The sequence below is a fragment of the Arvicola amphibius genome, chromosome 18 (genome assembly GCF_903992535.2).
Source record: "Arvicola amphibius chromosome 18, mArvAmp1.2, whole genome shotgun sequence".
In the NCBI taxonomy this organism is placed as follows: Eukaryota; Metazoa; Chordata; class Mammalia; order Rodentia; family Cricetidae; genus Arvicola; species Arvicola amphibius.
The window spans coordinates 24,086,167-24,104,979 of record NC_052064.1 but is presented as its reverse complement, the minus strand read 5'-3'; the positions used below and the strand labels follow the sequence as shown (position 1 = coordinate 24,104,979).

Genomic DNA, 18,813 nt, shown 5'->3' with positions numbered 1-18,813 from the left:
GTCTAGAAGTCCAGAATAGAAACAAGCACACATGGGATTCAGGAACACATGACTTAGGGCTGGACTGTGGCTTGTATTCATGAAAGTAACAAGTGGCCTCCCCTCCCACAAGGATGGAAAGATTGTCCCCTCCCACGAGGATGGGAAGGCGGCCCCTCCCACGAGGATGGGAAGGTGCCCCCCAGAAGGATTGTCCCCCCAACGAGGATGGGAAGGTGGCCCCTCCCACGAGGATGGGAAGGTGCCCCCCAGAAGGATTGTCCCCCCAACGAGGATGGGAAGGTGGCCCCTCCCACGAGGATGGAAAGGTCCCCTCCTACAAGGATGGGAAGTTGGCCCCTCCCGCAAGAATGGGAAGGTTCCCCCCCCAGGAGGATGGGAAGGTGGCCCCTCCCCCGAGGATGGGAAGGTGCCTCCCCTCCCCCCAGGAGGATGGGAAGGTGGTAGGCAGGCTGCTGTCAGCAAGATTGGAGCCTGAGTCCTGGCTCTGGCTGTGATCCCACAACAGGCTCTGCTAGCCTCGGAATCTCCTATTTTGAATGAGGGTGGTGCTGTGTACCATGAATGATTAGCTCAGCACAGCAAACGCTAACCAGGGGTGAGCTTCTGTTTCTGCAGGTGCTCCGCTTAACGCTGTGGAGGGGGGGTGCTTCGGACGTGGTCCCAGGAACAGCTGCAAACGACCACACCTGCCACCACAACAGAGTTACTAGGACAGTAAGGTCACACTGTCCATGGCTTTGACTTTGTGGGTATGCTGTCTTTTGGAGCGTACTACTATTCTGCTTACGGCTTTACAAATAACAGCGAGCTACTAAAGGTCCACACAGAACCCGGCTAACTGTTCCTGCACGCTAGGGAAATAGGACAAGTCGTTAGAGCCGTGATTACCAGCCTGGGCTTTGACACTCCTGAGTGTTTCCGGGGATCCCCTGAAGGGTTATAGAACTCTCAAATCAGGTTTACTTTGAATTCACTTTAATGTCTTTAAGTGGTGTATGGCACTTTTAGGACAGGAAGAAAAAAGTGACAAGATCCACAAACTCATGAAGGTGTCAGCTCAGAAGGCTGGAAATTCCTGCAGCGCTGGATCAACGCTCACAGTAAACATTGTGCATCAAAGGCATGTTGAGTTTGGGGTCATTCATCACAGAGCAGAGGATTTTCACTTGTTTGGTCACATGGTTTTCATTTAGGAAATATTTAAAAATGGTATTTACTTTTTATTTCAACACGTCCACTGGGCATCTCCAAAACGGCAGGGCTTTTCAAAGAAACGGATCAGAGCTGTAAACACAAGATACGAGGTTCTGGCTCCCTACTGTCAGTTACAAATCCACATGCTGTACATTCATCGGTGGGGGCTCAGTCTGGCTCCCGCTTGGCTTCTGCAATTTACTCGAACATAATAAATCGGTCCGATTTTAAAGGTCACTTAAAACGAGTCATGGTGATTGACAGGTACAGTACCGTTCAAGTGCAAAAAATAACCACCTGCTTAGCACTTCCCATCAGTGTAAGCTGCGTCATCTAGGTGCAGAGCGCTCCTCCTAGAGGTGGGGCAGGCAGAGCCGTCCTGGGGAAGCCGACCCTGTCTGCTCAGGGTCAGAGGTGAAGGCGACCTTCCATTTCTGACCTTTCTCTCGAGTTCGTCCTCGCTGCCCTTTGCTCAGCCACAGCCACAACCCCCTTCCACCGGCCTTTCAGACAGCCTCTCCTTTCCTTGCAAGCCCGATGTCTGGTGGTGAAGGGTGTAGCTGTAACCCAAACCTAAAGGCTCCAGTGTATGACTACGGTTTGGAGAAGAACAAACTTTAGATTTGTTTCTAAAGTCATGAGATAAGTCTTTCTGGTTCCCACAATTCCCCGTCCTGGCTTCTTATTTACTACTTCACAAAACAGACCTAATCTGTGACTTTTGAACACAATGTCCCCTCCCCAGGCACTTAAATCTTATCCTTCTCTTTGTAGATAGTAAGTTTTAACGTAAGGGATCCTTAGGAACCCAGTGAGGAACCCAAGTCGCTGTGAGACAGCGACAGGCTGTCGCAGTAGGGTCTGCGCTGAAAAACCCTCGTCCACCAAGTCTTGGGACAATGACTTGGAGGGATTCTTTGCCATAGTCTCTCAGTTTTGCTCATTCTCCCAGCCCACTGAGACAAAGGCCTTTTAAAGCTCCACTCTATGCAGTCGTAACAGCTCTGCTGCTACGAGACCTCCCTTCCCTACATACCATATGCATATAAAAATATATTTGCTAGAGATGTGCAAAGTTCAGCGAAACTTTGAACTTTTCTAAACAACCAACAACAAAAAAAGCATATATTCTACCAACTTCCATCTGGTTCCCTTTTAAATAGGTCTTCTAACTTTTAAAACGCTTTTCTTCAAGACAAATAAATTTATAGATACAATCGTCATCTCTCTTTGCACTGAGACCCCAATATTAAGAATAAATAATCAGAAGAGGGAGTTGATGTCACGGGTCACCTGGAGACCTGTTCGTTCACCTTACTTGGTGTGAGTTCTACTTCCCACCCTCAGACCCTGGCAGAGGCGTTAGCTCAGACCTAACCCACTGAGAGCAGGAAGTCCTCACCCACCACTGCTCTGAGTCTCTACAGGACTGTAGCTTGTAGCTCGTGTGTGCGTGGTTCCACAGTAATGAGTTTAGCTACTTAGAAGCATGTGCAGTGTGGTGCTCCCCTCGGGGAGGCATGTCCAGGGTGAGGGTCTCGCCCTCTGGGTCCTGACTGAGGTGTCTGGTGCCATGCAGGGTGGGTGATGATCGGGGCCCTTCAGTGTTCTCCTGCAGTGGGCTGAGCCTGCTGCTCCCCACTCTCCTCTACGTGGGGGGCAGTGCTGGGATGAACGGGGCTGGGCTGCGGTTGAGATGGTTGAGATGCTGCTGTGTCCGGGAAGGGCTGTTTTCTGGGTGGGTCAGAGCGAGTCTCACAGGGGACACGCTGGGCTCCACCAGTTGCGGAAATTTCCCGATTCTCACTGGTCCCCTGGAAGGAAAAAGCAGATGTGCCATAGTATACGAGAAAGAATACAGCCAACCCGTTATACATACTTTCAAGTAAGGAAAAGCTAACGTACAGCCATCTCTCGTAAAGCCCCACTTCCGGAACCAAGGCAGGAATGAAGGGTCAGGATAGACATCTTACCTTTCGTTTCCTTTCCTAGGTACAACTGCCAGAGCCGCATGAAAAACACAAACACTGTAAGCAGACATGCCTATGGCTAAAGGGACGTCATTCTCGGTGCTCTAGTCATCACTAGGCAAACAACTTACACTCAGTCATAGGGCCAGGGCCACAGGATGCCCGAATGCCAGTCATTGGGAAGACTGCAGTCCTCCAGGGCCGGGGGTGGGGGTGGGGGTGGGGGCACCGTCTAGAGGTGAGCAACGGAGGGCCCTCAGCCTCAAGACAGCGGGCAAAGAATGCCCGAGATGTGGAGCCCTGACGTACATGCGGGGATGTGCACATAAATACTGAAAGCTAAGGAACACAGAGCAGGTTGTGTGAAGACGCTCCGTGAGGCCAACGGGGAGGGAACTGAGCAGACACGCAAGTACGGTTCCGTAAGATGCCACCAGCGAGGGTCCAAGTCGGGGGAGGGGGGCATGGCTTTTAGAAATTGGTGCACATCACCTCCATTTCCTATGGTTGGATTAAAATGTTTTCTTTCATTCCATTTAGGAAGGAAATATAATTTCTTCATAACAACGCTATGCCATAGCTGTTAGTTCTTATCCATTTTAACTCTTACTTTAATGAACATTAATTGAATTTCATGGAGGGGAAACGCAAGCTTTTGTGCTGCAAAGGCAGTGGGCATCTGTGAGAATGAAGGTGCGTTCACCTAGTACTGAAGCATCGCCTCCCGGTTGCAGGGCACCCGTTCCCTGTCTCACCTTCCTGCTCTGAGGTATGGAACCTCCGGGTGTCCCTCCCCATCTCTCACGCCCAGACTGGGCTCCCCACAAATGAGTTAGGAGGATTTTGCACACAATGATGTGTTTGTGGCTCTCAGCAAAGTGTCAGTTTTGCTAAAACTGTGCAATGATTTTACAGTCAGTTTATAAAGCCAAGATTAATTAGGGTAGTTGACAGACTTGTCTTTGCTCGATGTGTGTGTGTGTGTGTGTGTGTGTTTTAAGTTGGTACATGGGTACCTGCATGTGACTGCAGGTGTCCATGAAGGTCATTAGATTCCTCGGAGCTGTGAGCCACCTGTCATGGAGGCTGAGAACCAAGGGTGGGCGGGTCATTTGCAAGAGCAGTGGCCTTGGCCGAACCATGTCTCTAGTCAACTGCAGTTTGTGAGTTTTTTTTTTTAAAAAAGAAATTACTGTTTATTTTCCCTCTTGTTTTTTTTTTTCTTTCTGGGTTATTTTTTAAAGATCACATTGGCTTGTTCGTTTGTTTTAAAAGTGTGTGCAGGTGTGGCGTGGAGTGGATACGGACGTCTGGGGATGACTTATGGGGGCCTGGTTTGCTCCTCCCTCTACGCAGGTCCAGGGATCATCAGGCATGGTGACAAGTGCATTCACCCACTGAGCCATCATCTTGTTTGACCTCCTCCTCTGGGTCCTTTAAGCTACTGTAAACATAGAGCTGACATTGCTTATCAAGGAAAGAGAAAGGTTAATGTACCATGGGGGGTAGGTAGAGCTACCGCTCTGACCGAGCTGTCCACAGAGCCAAGTTCTCTCTCCAGAGTCAGGAAGTGGCTTTGTTTATATAATTGATGATTTTATCAGAACCATCTGACTTTTCTTGGGAGAGACTGCTCTTTAGGGACAAAAAGACTCTGCTTTTCTGCTTTTACCCCTAGTGAGGCCTCTCAAAACCACACTTCACTCAGTCGGGTATCAGAGATACCATACCAGACAGATTTAGGAGGTTAATTTAGCAGCTGGTATGCGTAATGATCCCCCTCGAAGTCTGAAATTATAGATATATAAGCTCTTCCAAACGTAAGAGCTGTATCTTCTGGTTGCAGCTTGTGTTTCCTACTGTTGGAACATAAGAGAAAGTATGCAAAGCTGGAATAGATTTACATTTTCTTTTGTAGAATCACCAACTCCTTTGGGAAGCCTCTCTGAGCTCCATGAAGCAAGTTCTCTTTCTGGGGGACTTGGTGAGCTTCTGTGACTGTCACCCCAGACGACTAGAACCCTCTGTCTGCGTGTCTGTTTTCCACCAGGCTTTCCGTGCGTTCTGAGGACTAAGGAGGGAGTGACAGCGTACAAGGCCAGCAGAGGCTACCTGTAAAGGCTGGATCTCCGACGCCCGGCTGTCTCTTGTCAGTTGGATCATCTCCTTCACCTGGTAGAGTGCATACACAAAGGTCACCCAGGGGGAGGAGCTGACCCCCCAGGCTGGTTTGTTTACGTCTTCCTGTTCTTCCTGGTGCTTGGTTTTCTTGGGCGGAAGTCTGGGCTCGATGCGCGGCATGGCATCTTCAGTCTGTTGCTGGACCAGGTCGATGGTTGCTATGGGAACAGGACTAGAGGGAACAGGAATCCTTTCTGCCAACATTGTCTTGTCTAGAGAGAAAAGTAAATGTTAAGATTATTTTCAGCCTTTTCTACACATTTAAAACAAAGAAAAATGATCCTGGCATTGTGTGGTGCTCTGCCCGTGGCCCAAGGCTGAGAACAACCCCCACAAGCTTCCACCTGAGAAGCTCAGTGAGGCTCAAAACGCTCCTCTGAGGTTCTGTAACGAGCCTTGTTTTCTCTTTCCAGAAGGAGAATAGCCCTGAGGCCAGGGCTGTAGGAAGGATGGAGGCCCCAAGATGACCAGCTCTGTGCTGGGCTACGGAACAATCAAGAACATGTACATTCTCTTGTGAGCTTATCGTCAAAAGCTCTGCATTATGCGTTCAGTCATCTCGGTCTGATGTCGCCTTCCTCCCTTTAATTTAATTTAATCTTTTAAAAATCAGGCCTGGCGAGATGGCTCAGATGTTAAAGGCTAGGCTCACAACTAAGATGTCAAAAGAATTGATTTTTTTTAAAAAAAAAATGTATTTTTTTTTTTTTTGTGTGTGTGTGTGTAGTACTTGTGGGCACGGGAGTGCCGTGGAACACGTGTGAAGGCCGGAGAGGCCACCTGAAGGAGTCAGGTTCTCTGCCTCCACCCTGTAGGTCCCTGGGCTTGAACTCGGGTTTCCAGGCTTGGCAGCAGGTTCCTTTACCAGCCTCTCCTTCCTTTCTGTATGACGATTTCAAGAAAGGCCATGCCTTTCAGGGGAAGTATCAACAGACATATTTTTTAATGAAGGTAAAGACATGGAGATTAGGAAGAGCACCCCTCACCCTAGCGGTAAATTACCATACAGCCTTGTATGTATTTGCCTTAAATTTTAACGCTCATGGGCTGGAGACATGGCTCAGAGGTTAAGAGCATTGCCTGCTCTTCCAAAGTTCCTGAGTTCAATTCCCAGCAACCACATGGTGGCTCACAACCATCTGTAATGGGTCTGGTGCCCTCTTCTGACCTGCAGGCACACACACAGACAGAATATTGTATACATAATAAATAAATAAATAAATAAATAAATAAATAAATAAATAAATAAATAAATAAATAAATAAAAATTTTAACGCTCATAAGAATTTGGGGGAGGTTAAAACTCACACTCCCACGGCACCTTGTGCTGTTACATAAAACAAAACCCAGAAGCTACGTGGTGGTGGCGCATGCCTTTAATCCCAGCGCCAAGAAGAAATGGAGCCAAGGCTAGCTCACACATGCCTGTAGTCCCAGCACCAAGAGACTGAGGCAGGATTGCTAACTCAAGGCTGGTCTGGGTTACCTAGAGAAGCCCAGTTTCAAACCCTTACCCCTCCATCCTTGCCCCCAAGAACAAAAGGAAAGAGGCCATGCTCACCTTCTTCCTCGTCCGGCACTGCCAGCCACTGGATCAGGGCAAAGAGCAGGAGGATCACCAGGCAGGCCATGCCAATCCCCCGGAAGGTTGCAGCAGCCCCTTGAAAACAAGCAGAGCAGGCCTGGTAATCCCAGGAAACGCGACAACCTTTATTAGCCTAACATCTGGGGGCAGAAGAAGCCCAGCTTCACTGAGTGGACTAGTCAGTGGCCCGTCAGCTCCCTGCAATGGGAGAGCACAAGGTGGCCTCAGGAGTCCCTGGTGCTCGTTCTGCTCAGGGAAGGCCTGTCTGAGTAACTCCCATCCCTGCACGGTACTCTGTGGTGCTGTCTTCCTGAGGACTACTTAGCAACCTGCTAACAAACAGCACCACCGTTCACGTAAATAGAGCTGTAAATTCGCACAGCCCCGGAGCCATACATAGAAGACTGAGCACTCCATCCCAGGGACCAGAGTACTCTGGCTCTTGTCAGCTGTCGGATAGGGATGCAGCAGACTGGCGGTGATGTCGTCTGTGTGCACCAGGGACGACCTAAGTGACCGGTGAATACTTAAAGGTTTTTGGGTTGCAGTGATGGGTTCTGTTTCTTCTGTGTCATGAGCAGCTGATGCCCAGGACCTGACAACTAAAGCCACATGCGCTTCTTCGTTTGTTTGGCTCTTCTGCGGCTGCTGTAACGTACCACTAGGCCGCCCGCCATAAGAGTGTGTTATGAGCTGGCTTTAACCACCTTCCCAACCTAAGCATGGGCTTTACAGTTATGACGACCGTGCGGTGTGAAAAGAGAGGACAGGGATATTGAAGCTCAACTCCGGCATGGCTGGAAAAGAAAAATCAAAAGAAAAAAACCCACTTTCCTGAAAGGAACAAAAGAAAAGCGATTCTTACCAAAGTAGTTGACTAACACGCCTCCGATCATGGCGCCGCATCCTCTCCCCAGCCCCAGGTGAAGGCCTTGCAGGATGCCCTGCGCGGACGTCCTCAGCTCGGGGGGCACAGCAGCACTGAGGTACGAGATGCACGCCGCCCAGATGGCCGCATGTGTGACTCCTGCAGAAGAGGAGGAGAGGGCGTGAGCGTCTGCTCGGCATCCCTGCCATCACACATTGGATTGCAATGGGAACGACTTCCTAAACAAAGGACCTATTATAATATATATATATATGTATATATATATTAATATAATATATATTGTATATGGTATATTATATATAATATAGACTATGCATATCTAAACACATATACATGTTCTATAACAAAACATACATAACCAACGTGTCATTTAAGCCATTTCAATACAGTATTTTTATGCTTTGAGAATTTCATACAAGTGCTGTAGGAATTCCTACCGCCAATAGCCTTTAAGTCACCCGTCCACTCGGGCGTGGCCTCTTATTCTATTTATGCCGATGTATAAAGTACACATCTGCTCTCTCTTTTCTAGCTGCGGGATTCCATTGCTGTTCTCCGTTCCGGCAGAGGATATTGATCTGTGAGTCTACCCCTAAATAAATAACCCTTTATTGTACTCAATTCTGAGCGAGTGTGGGATTTCTTTTAAGCGTCCTTCTTCATACGAGCATGCAATGCATGTTTGATGATCATTTTACCCATTTTCAAACGTACGGTTCAGTAGCATTAGGTGTTCAGTAGCATCCCGGTGTTGAAGTCACTATTACCCATCTCTTTATTTTAAACACCGCACCCGCTACCCCCCTCAGGCCATTCATTCCCTAGCAAGCACCATTCTTTCCATCCCCGGGGATGTGAAGACTCTGGGTCTCCTGAGTAGAGTCAGAACAGTATTTATGTGTCTGGTGCATCTCACTTAGCATAATGTCACTGAGGTCTGCCCACGCTGCAGCTTATGTTCGGTGGCTCACCACACACCACACACAACCTCGGATGCATGGCTAGAGAAATCACGCCAGGAGGAGCTGAAAGCCTCCTCTCTCCCTTTCCAGTCCACAGGCTGCTGGGGAGAAAATGTCAGTACCCAGCTGTGAACCCTATAATCTACAGGTCCAGTCTACCAAGGAAAATGTGCCCACTTGCTCAGCCATGGGACTACTATGAATGTAACCAACTGCTCTTTGGATCTGGGGCCTGATTCATGGGGAACCTGGTGCTATACACATGGTCAAAAAACCATGGTTGGGAAGATTCTAGATCCTAGGGGCAACTGCACACGATTGTTTAGCTAAGCTGCCACAGTGTCAAGCTGCCTCAATCAATATTATGCCTCTACCCGAAGAGAAATGCTACTACCATCCTTAATCAGAGAAACCTCTTTCCAGTGAATGGCGGTGAAGGCAGACTATGGCAGGTCAACGCGCTGAGAATAAGTGATAGGCAGTAAGCCCTAAATACGACGAGCATGCCACCGCTGCTAAGCCTCTAGGACAGCAGGATGCTGCCTTCTGCAGCAGGTGCAGCTGCGGCAATCGTGAGCTTGCAGCTGCTCTGAACACAGTGGTGCTGCCTAAGAAAGAGCCCCTCACAGTCGGGAATACACCAGGAAGGCTCAGGGGCCCTCCCGCTCACACCTGAGTGCTTGCTACTGATAAGAGTCAGGCGGAGGGGAACCCTTGTTGCAGCTAGGCACACACTGATGACCCCTCCCAGTCCAGATGGCACACAGATGGGCCCTGAGTAAATTCAGTGTGTCACCAAACCAAACCAAGAGTCATGAGCCTGGGAAAAGGGACTGGCAGAGATGAGGTTGAGCGGGGGAGGGCGTGTGAACACAGGATGGAGAGAGCATAATCAGGATACACCACACATGCAGGAAACTATCCAAAACAAAAAGTAATATGAAAAGAATCTGTCCTTTAAAAGGCCGAATGCTAGTCCATCACAATAGATCACATATCGTTCCTCTGTCTCCCTGAGTTGTTTCCACCTCTTGGTTATTATGAAAACATTGCTTAAATATTGATGTTTAAGTGTCTTCAAGTAGATTCGTGTACACTGGTATTTACACAGCAAGAAGTGGATTCTCCAGTTCAGGTGGTGCTTGTTGATTTTAGCATTTAGAGGATCAGTGGTTTCCCATATCCTCCTCTCCCCCACCCCGAAATCTCAAGTTCGCCAGCCTCTCTGCCTTCTAAACAGAACTTTTAAAAACATTTTTCTTCAAGTCCTAACCAGCACCCCACTGTGCTTTGACTTGCATCCCTGGCCAGCACTGTGGAACACCTTTGGGTGCTGACTGGCCATTTACGTATCTTTGGAGAAATGTTGAGTCCTCTGCTCGGCCCTGTTGGGACACACGCCATTCCTAGGCTCAGAAGAAAGAGCACAGCAGGGTTTTCTGTGGTCATGCTGTGGTCATACTCGGAAAAGGAAAACCCAGCAGGGCTGCACTGTTTCCAATAAGTTAGCCATATCTCAGACACAAATCTGTATTTACAGTAATACAAATATGCCCAGCGCCGAAACGGCAAATCATAGTTCACAGTGTGTGGCATGCAATTAAAAAGGTCACGTGGGCTGGCCATGCTTAAGGAGGCCCAGAAAGGGATAAACTCTGTTTTCACTTTGCATGTTAGATTGCATGTCTCATCATTAACTTAGAAACATTAAAATAATTTTCCTGTTTTTCATATATGCTTCCTTCACCATTTCAAGGAAGTAGATTTGGGTTTCTGTTTGTTTGTTTGGTTGGTTGTTGTTTTGCTTTGTTTTGGTGAATAGGTTAAATCCAGCCTTGGTACACACTAGGCAAACATTATCCCTGAGCTACATCCTTGAACCCATCTAGATTAATTTTTTTTTGTTTTGTTTTGTTTTTTTTGTTTTTTTTTTTTTTTTTTTTTGGTTTTTCGAGACAGGGTTTCTCTGTGGCTTTGGAGCCTGTCCTGGAACTAGCTCTTGTAGACCAGGCTGGTCTCGAACTCACAGAGACCCGCCTGCCTCTGCCTCCCGAGTGCTGGGATTAAAGGCGTGCGCCACCACCGCCCGGCTCTAGATTAATTTTTAACTAGAAATATTGACTGAATAGTTATTGATAGTATGCACACTTAATTTCCACAGATGTTTAAAAAATTACTTGCAACTGCAACACTATAGATACCGTCAGTCTTTGCAGAATTAAATAATACCTAGTCAGAGTCTTAGATATGAATGTTGATACAGTGGTACACAGTGGGAATATTTTCATTTATGCTATTAAAGATGGTGTTGGCTTCTTTTTCAGATGCCTATATTATTTTTATGAGTATCAGTAGAATAAAATTCAGAAGTATATTGACAAAGAAAACTAATTAGATTCAATAGTAGAATGAAAATTGATTCATCTTTAAAAAGTGTTTCCCAATGATCCAAAACCCTATCAAATGGTCATAGGTTAACTTTATTGATGACTATGTCTAAGCCATCTGTTGCAGGACTTAGGAGTAGAGATAGATAATAGGCCTGGCTATGTATGTGACCACAACATTAGATTACATTTTTGGTTGTGATTTTTAGATCATATATGAGTCTTGAATAATCCTATGTAGGAGGGCTTGGTTACACAGGAAAATATTTAACTAATAACCAGCCCACTCTCTTTCCCTGTCTCCAGCCTGCATCTTTCCCTCTTCCCTTCCCTCTCTTTCTCCGCTTGCCCCACGTCCCATCCCTTCCTCCTTCAAACGTGTGCTTTCTAAAATTCTGGTTTACAAGAAAATGAAGGCATTTTCCAGCATATAATTTCAGACAGATGCTTAAATTACTTTCAGAATTTGTTGGCGGGTATTAACTAACAAGCGCTCCTAACCGCTGAGCCTTTTCTCTACGAGGGTTACAGAGTTTTAAATCCCTAGAGATTATATAACTGTGCCGTTAGATGAAAAGAACATAAAGAGATGTTTCTTCCCACGTAGTGGCAGTGACCAGGGAGCCAGATGGCCTCTGCTAGAACTCAATGCTCACCCTTCCTTGGCTATCTGCCATGGAAATGTTCTGATGTCCTTTGACAGTAATTAGCACCAGACCCACAGTCGATGTTCGATAAAAATGCTGAGTGACAGTGAATGACACCCAGGGACCAGGCAGGTACACATCCAAGTCTGGTGTCTCAATCCTCCTAGCTTGACTGGGTCAGTCGGGATTAGCTCTGAGGCCTCATGGGATGGGCATTTTCATCCTATTTCCACTGCCCCGACCTGGATGTAAGACTCCACTTAGCAGCACAGTTACGGCAGCTTTCTCTACAGGGAATTACGCTGTTTTACGGAGACTTCCGGATATTCCTCCAAACCACAGGGACTATTTTTTCCCCCAAATTTTCCAAAAAGAAAGGTAGACACGGAGAGATTAGCCTTGTTCAAGGCCAAAGGGACAACAATGTGATCGAAGGGATCGGAATCTAAGGCATCTGAGTGTGTAAATGCTGCATGGCATGGCTTCACTCCAGGGCATCTGAGTGTGTAAATGCTGCATGGCACGGCTTTACTCCAGGGCATCTGAGTGTGTAAATGCTCCATGACACGGCTTCACTGTAAGACATCTGAGTGTGTAAATGCCCCATGACACGGCTTCACTGTAAGACATCTGAGTGTGTAAATGCCCCATGACACAGCTTCACTGTAAGGCATCTGAGTGTGTAAATGCTGCATGGCATGGCTTCACTCCAGGGCATCTGAGTGTGTAAATGCTGCGTGGCACGGCTTTACTCCAGGGCATCTGAGTGTGTAAATGCTCCATGACACGGCTTCACTGTAAGACATCTGAGTGTGTAAATGCCCCATGACACGGCTTCACTGTAAGGCATCTGAGTGTGTAAATGCTGCATGGCATGGCTTCACTCCAGGGCATCTGAGTGTGTAAATGCTGCGTGGCACGGCTTTACTCCAGGGCATCTGAGTGTGTAAATGCTCCATGACACGGCTTCACTGTAAGACATCTGAGTGTGTAAATGCCCCATGACACGGCTTCACTGTAAGGCATCTGAGTGTGTAAATGCTGCATGGCACGGCTTCACTCTAGGGCATCTGAGTGCGTAAATGCTCCATGGCATGGCTTCACTCTAGGGCATCTGAGTGTGTAAATGCTCCATGGCATGGCTTCACTCTAAGGCATCTGAGTGTGTAAATGCTACATGGCACGGCTTCACTCTAGGGCATCTGAGTGTGTAAATGCTCCATGACACAGCTTCACTGTAAGGCATCTGAGTGTGTAAATGCTGCATGGCACGGCTTCACTCTAGGGCATCTGAGTGTGTAAATGCTGCATGGCATGGCTTCACTCCAATGCACCTAAGTGTGTAAAGGCTCCGTGACATGGCCTCTCAATAACTACTCGAGGACTGGCAGAAGTTAATCTCCTTTGGGAGGTTTTGCTGATAATACCAAACACGATCACAGATGCACCTTGTTAAGAAACGAGCATTATTGCCTTGGTCCCTCCCTAAGGAGCTGACATAACATGCATGTTCCAAAGTTTCCTTACATCCAGGGAATTCTCATAATATTCTAAAACATCTCATTCAAAATAGTTGGCCCACAATAATGACCTACTGCAATAAACAGAATGTACAAGAAGGGGCAAGGACCCCTTCCTAAGCAGACATTTGTACAATGCTGCTTGACTCGGGGAAATAAAGTCATGGCCGGGAGGGGTAAGAAGTGACAGAAACCTGGGAAGTTATACTGTTCTGTTTTCTCTGCCTCTGTCATCTGTGCACACTCGCTGAACAAGACACAACCACTTCCTTAGCCCCTCTTCAGAAAATCGGCATGGCTGATCTTTCCCAGGAGGAACCACAGCATGGGTTCCACTTAGTCCAGCATGACTTTCAACTGTGGGCGCAGAAGAGCTTCTGAAAGCTCAGTCTGGTGAACCTCAGTAGAAGAATGCTCTCTTTTCCTAAGGTCTCAGCTGGGCAAGCAATAGACAGTACCTGCAACAATTAAGTTACCAGCTGGCATAACAAACAAGCCTCAGACTCCACGCTTGCTCACTCAGGATCCGATGGGCAGGAGACCGAAGGTCAGCAGCTCTGCCCCACAGAGGCATTCACGAACCCAGCTGCAGGCCACCCAATTCAGTGTCCCATCGCCCCAGCTTCCAGCATCCGAGAAAAGAGGGGTGAGTGAATGTGGGAAGTCTTACGGACTGGGTGGAGAGGTAGTATTTCATTTTGTACTGTCCAGACATAACTAACTGTGAGGCATACTGGAAAAGCCGTAGGCCTTTGAGAAGAAAACAGAAGGTGGCTAGCAAGCCTGCCAGAGTTAGAGCCACCACCATCAACAGACGTTCGGAAAAAGAATAAGAACAAGATGATGACAATAACAACAGGTTGATGATGGCAAAGGAGGAGGAGGAAGGAGGAGGAAGGAGGAGGAAGGAGGAAGAGGAGGAGGAGAAGGAGAAAGAGGAAGAGAAGGAGAAGGAGGAGGAGGAAGAAGAAGGGAGAGGAGGAGAAGGAGAAAGAGGAGGAGGAGAAGGAAGGAGGAGGAAGAGGAGGAGAAGGAGAAAGAGGAAGAGAAGGAGAAGGAGGAGGAGGAAGAAGAAGGGAGAGGAGGAGAAGGAGAAAGAGGAGGAGGAGAAGGAAGGAGGAGGAAGAGGAGGAGAAGGAGAAAGAGGAAGAGAAAGAGAAGGAGGAGGAGGAAGGAGGAGGAGGAAGGAGGAAGAGGAGGAGGAGAAGGAGAAAGAGGAAGAGGAGAAGGAGGAGGAGGAAGGAGAAGGAGGAGGAGGAAGGTGGAAGAGGAGGAGGAGAAGGAGAAAGAGGAAGAGAAGGAGGAGGAGGAAGGAGGAGGAGGAAGGAGGAAGAGGAGGAGAAGGAGGAAGGAGGAAGAGGAGGAGAAGGAGGAAGAGGGAGGAAGAGGAGGAAGGAGGAGGAAAAGGAGGAAGAGAAGGAGGAAGAGGGAGGAAGAGGAGGAAGGAGGAGGAGGAAGAGGAGGAGGAGAAGGAGGAGGAGGAAGGAGGAGGAGGAGGAGGAAGAAGAGGAGGAAGGAGAAGAAGGAGGAAGAGGAGGAGAAAAAGGAGGAGGAGGAGGAAAAAGGGCACAGAGCTTACTAGCAGGGAACTGGATTGCAAAGCAAACAGCAGCACTTCATGGTTTCCTCAACTTACAGAAATCTCATGAGTGAAATGCGCTGGTGTCTCTCATCAGATGTGCCAGGGACAGCAAGGCATCGGCCAAGAAAGAGAACAGCATCTTGGGTCTCAGAATTTCTCTGTCACTTACACATTTTTAAGAGAGAACTATGTTAGCTATGTATCCGGGTGGTTAGAAAATACCAACCCCAGTACAGATACAGAGGGCAGTAAAATCGGTATCTTTCTATGTATACATGTCTGGAGAATTTGGTAGAGGCATGGATTTTTTTTTTTTTTATTCAAGAGGTTGCACGAAGGAAGCAAAACTAGTATTTGGAAACAAGTGAGAAAGCAATTGAGTCCTAAAGTATGTCACAGTCCACGTGGTTGGAAATATTTTAGAAAGAGGGACGTGTGGGGCGCAACTGCCGGAGGAGAGTCCTCAGACCAGAAGCATCTCAGGTGAAGACAGATGGACAAGAGAGCTCCCACGTTGAAGGAGACATCTTAAAGGAACTTCTAGGAACTGTGAAATGGGGCCTTGGCCCTCACATGCCAGTGCACTTGGTTTGTCTCCCACGGTTATGGTTTGATCTTCTTTTTATTTATTCTTTGTGTCTTTCACACCACGCCTCCCGATTCCACCCTTCCCCCCTCCAATAAAAAAAAAATAAAATTTAAGTGGAAAAAAGAAAGAGGCGAGAGGTCTCGTCATGGAAGCCGCACCGCGACACAGTGAGTCACACCGTAAAGTCTTTTATCCACGCATTTTTACATGCAGGCGTTTAACTACATGTTCTTCGAAGATTAAGCCAGGCAGAAATTTTCCAATATAGATAACAGATGAAGCCATGTCTAGATAAAGCCTGGATGTTAATCATTTTACAGGGCTCCTCTGTGTTCTTCCGGATCCTAATGAGAGGAAACAGAGCTCAGACTCACTTGGCTACCACACTGCACGAGACAGATCGAGGCCATAAAGGTCAGCTCGAGCCCCGTGACTGGCGACAGAAAAGCCACTTCTCATCCGTCTCCTCTCTGCTCTACTGGATGGCTGGCCAAATCTGGTTCTCTGTGCCAGAACCAGAAACTCAATTCAAAAGGCTGTCCTTAGGGCTGGGAGGTGTTCAGCAGTGAAGGACTTTGGCTGCTCTTCCACTGGACCTGTGACTGGCTCCCAACACCCATTGGGTGGCTGACAACCACCTCAATCCTGTTCCAGGGGCAGGGAGGTGGTGCCCTCTGCTAGATTCTGTGGGTACCCGCATACACACAGTGCACACAAACTCATGTAGATACACACATAAATAAAAATAAATATTTAAAGGAAGCTCTTCAGACATAGCAGCCTGTCTGGTTCACTCTCCTTAAATACATGTTTTTTTGTTCATGCGTGTGGGTGTTTTCCCTAGATGTGTATCTGTGTACCATGCACATGCCTGCTGCCTGCGGAAGCCAGAAGAAGGCAACTGCGTCCCCCAGGATTGGAGTTGCAGATGATTGGGTGCCCTCCTGGGTTATGGAAATTAAACCTGGGTGCTGTGGAAGAGCAGACAGTGCTCCTAACTGCTGACCTTCCACGAAAACAGACAGACAGACAGATAGTTATTTGTTTACTTTATGTGCCAGACAGGGCTCAGTAGGTAGAAGTGCTTGCCACAAAAGCCTGGAGACCAGGGTTTGAGTCCTGCAGCCCACAGCAGAAGGAGGAAAGTCAACTCCTGGGAGTTACAACTAACTTCTCAACACGCGCTGCTAGTGTACCCAGATACGTCCACACCCCTGCCCCCCGTGTGTGTGCTGTGTGTGTATCTCATTCTCTCTCTCTCACACACACACACACACTCCGTCTCTCTCACAGACGCTCTCTCTCACACACTTACACACATATACAAATGATATTTTTTTTTGTTAAAGAAGACTCTCCTGGCTCTCATGCAACACTGGTTAAAAAGCAAATCACGAAGGCTCAATGTCCAGACAGTCAATGATGAGAACTATCACCCAGCCTCAGCCTCCCCACTCCCTGAGACCTTGGTACCTCTTAAGTCACAGCCCCAGTGAGGGGTATCTTTCTTTCCCCTGCAGTGCTGGGACTCAAACCTGGGGCTTTGTCCTGTAATCAGTATTTCCTTACAATTATTTCCTGTCTTGACTACATCCCAAGCACAGTCTCCTTTAAGGTCAGAGACTATAAGTCACTTGGACAAACCAGTACAGGCAGCAGAATCAAAGATGCCCAAACCAACCCATTCAGCGATGTTATGTGGATTGGTTTCATAGGGATAAGCCACTGCCTTCTGGGGATGGCACATCTCAAAGGCAAGGATGCTGTGCAGCCGGAACACGGGCACTCACTCTGCCTGGACTGGAGCCATGCTCTCCAGCCTAGAAAGAGCGGGTGTGGGGCAGCTAAGCTGAAGAATCCCCTGCTGGGCCGGGAGGCAGTCCAATCCGTGCTGAGCTTCCATGGGCACAGAGGACACGAAAGTGATCACGGAAATGTAAGCCCTAGCTGGCCCCAGGAAGAATTCCTGTTGGATTCAGAGCACGCCTAGCTCCCATATGGCACACCTGGCGGTGCATACCAGATGCAGGCAGTTTATGATGGCGACTCCATCCAGCCCTGGGCACAGCACGGTGTTTGTGACCCTGAAGGTGCTGTGTGACTTTTGCCATCTACTCTCTGGCCCACAGCGCTGCTCTATAGCAGGTGGCTGCTTTCTATAGGGCTACATGGCGGCCCTTTGGATTCCAGCTCAGACCAGAGCTTAAAGAATTGTTCAAGAAAAACGTTCAGGCCTCTAGACCCTGCTTCTGCAAAGCTAATGGCTCCTTCCACCGAGCTTCTCCCTGCCGAGTGCACACTTCTCTGTCTGGCTTCCAGGACAGCAGTGATACCGTACGCCTGAGCTCACTTGTAATCACTGCCTCCGGCTCTCAGTTCACCTCCGACATCTTTGAAAATCATTTAGAATTTAGAACAACAGAAGGATTTCTAAATACAGAACAAAGAACGTTTGTTTTCCTCCCCGATGGAACTCTTCTGCTGTCCCTTCAACCACGTCACGAACCAATGTCTTTGTTGTTTGTCTGTTTCGGTTTTTAGACAAAGGATCTCATACTGTATTCCGAGCTGGCTTCAAACTCACAGCAATTCTCTTGCTTCAGCCTCCAAAGTACTAGGATTACAGGTATGAGCCAGAATAACCCAATCCAAAAATGCTCTTTATTTTTCTTGAGTCTCTTATGCAAACTGTCCTTTTCTATCTCCAATTAAAGGGAAAAATAGGACATTAGTGTATATGCAATATACATCTTTTTATATTCTTATAGCAACATATATATTTTGGTAGGAACACAGATCTTTTTATGGAGTCTTCATCCCCTTATATAGCAACAGACAACGATGCTATTATTAAACAAGACAAGGAGCGAACAGGCCCTCAGAGTGGGATATCCTTATCACTGAGACTCCCTGGCTACTCATGTTTAGTGCTTTCTGGTTCTCAGGTGACATATGCTGAGACACGCCCTTCACTGCCAAACCCTTCCAGGGTTCTAATTACTATAGGCAATAGCTTACTTGGTGACAAACAATAACTTGTTATTACACACCCAATTTTGTACATATACATATATATATTTCAAAACACATTTTCTCCTATTAGTCACACATTATATCAGATCTGAGAAAAGCACCTTTAAAGTGTGTCTATTTTTGAATTCTGTAATTATGCGACTATAAATGATACGTGCCCTTTGGTTGAGGATGTACTTTTTCATGGTGATGAGGGGCTACAGTAAATGGGCATGGGTTTTATATAGTCTACTTAGATGAGTAACTATGAATCCGAATCCGGATGGGACAT

At 47.5% G+C, this 18,813-nt stretch overlaps 1 protein-coding gene across 1 annotated transcript in view; it reads right to left on the bottom strand.

Annotated features, from left to right (window-relative positions):
* Positions 1 to 961: 961 nt before the first annotated feature.
* Mfsd6 (major facilitator superfamily domain containing 6) overlaps positions 962 to 18,813 on the bottom strand; it is a 40,902-nt gene continuing 23,050 nt past the window's right edge. Inside the window, exons 3-6 of the mRNA XM_038315557.1 lie at positions 7,799 to 7,960; positions 6,910 to 7,008; positions 5,280 to 5,560; positions 962 to 3,011 (exon numbers count right to left, since the gene is read on the bottom strand). Of these exons, the coding sequence (XP_038171485.1) occupies positions 2,799 to 3,011; positions 5,280 to 5,560; positions 6,910 to 7,008; positions 7,799 to 7,960 (755 nt within the window). The 3' untranslated portion in view covers positions 962 to 2,798. The remainder of the gene's footprint in view (positions 3,012 to 5,279; positions 5,561 to 6,909; positions 7,009 to 7,798; positions 7,961 to 18,813) is intronic.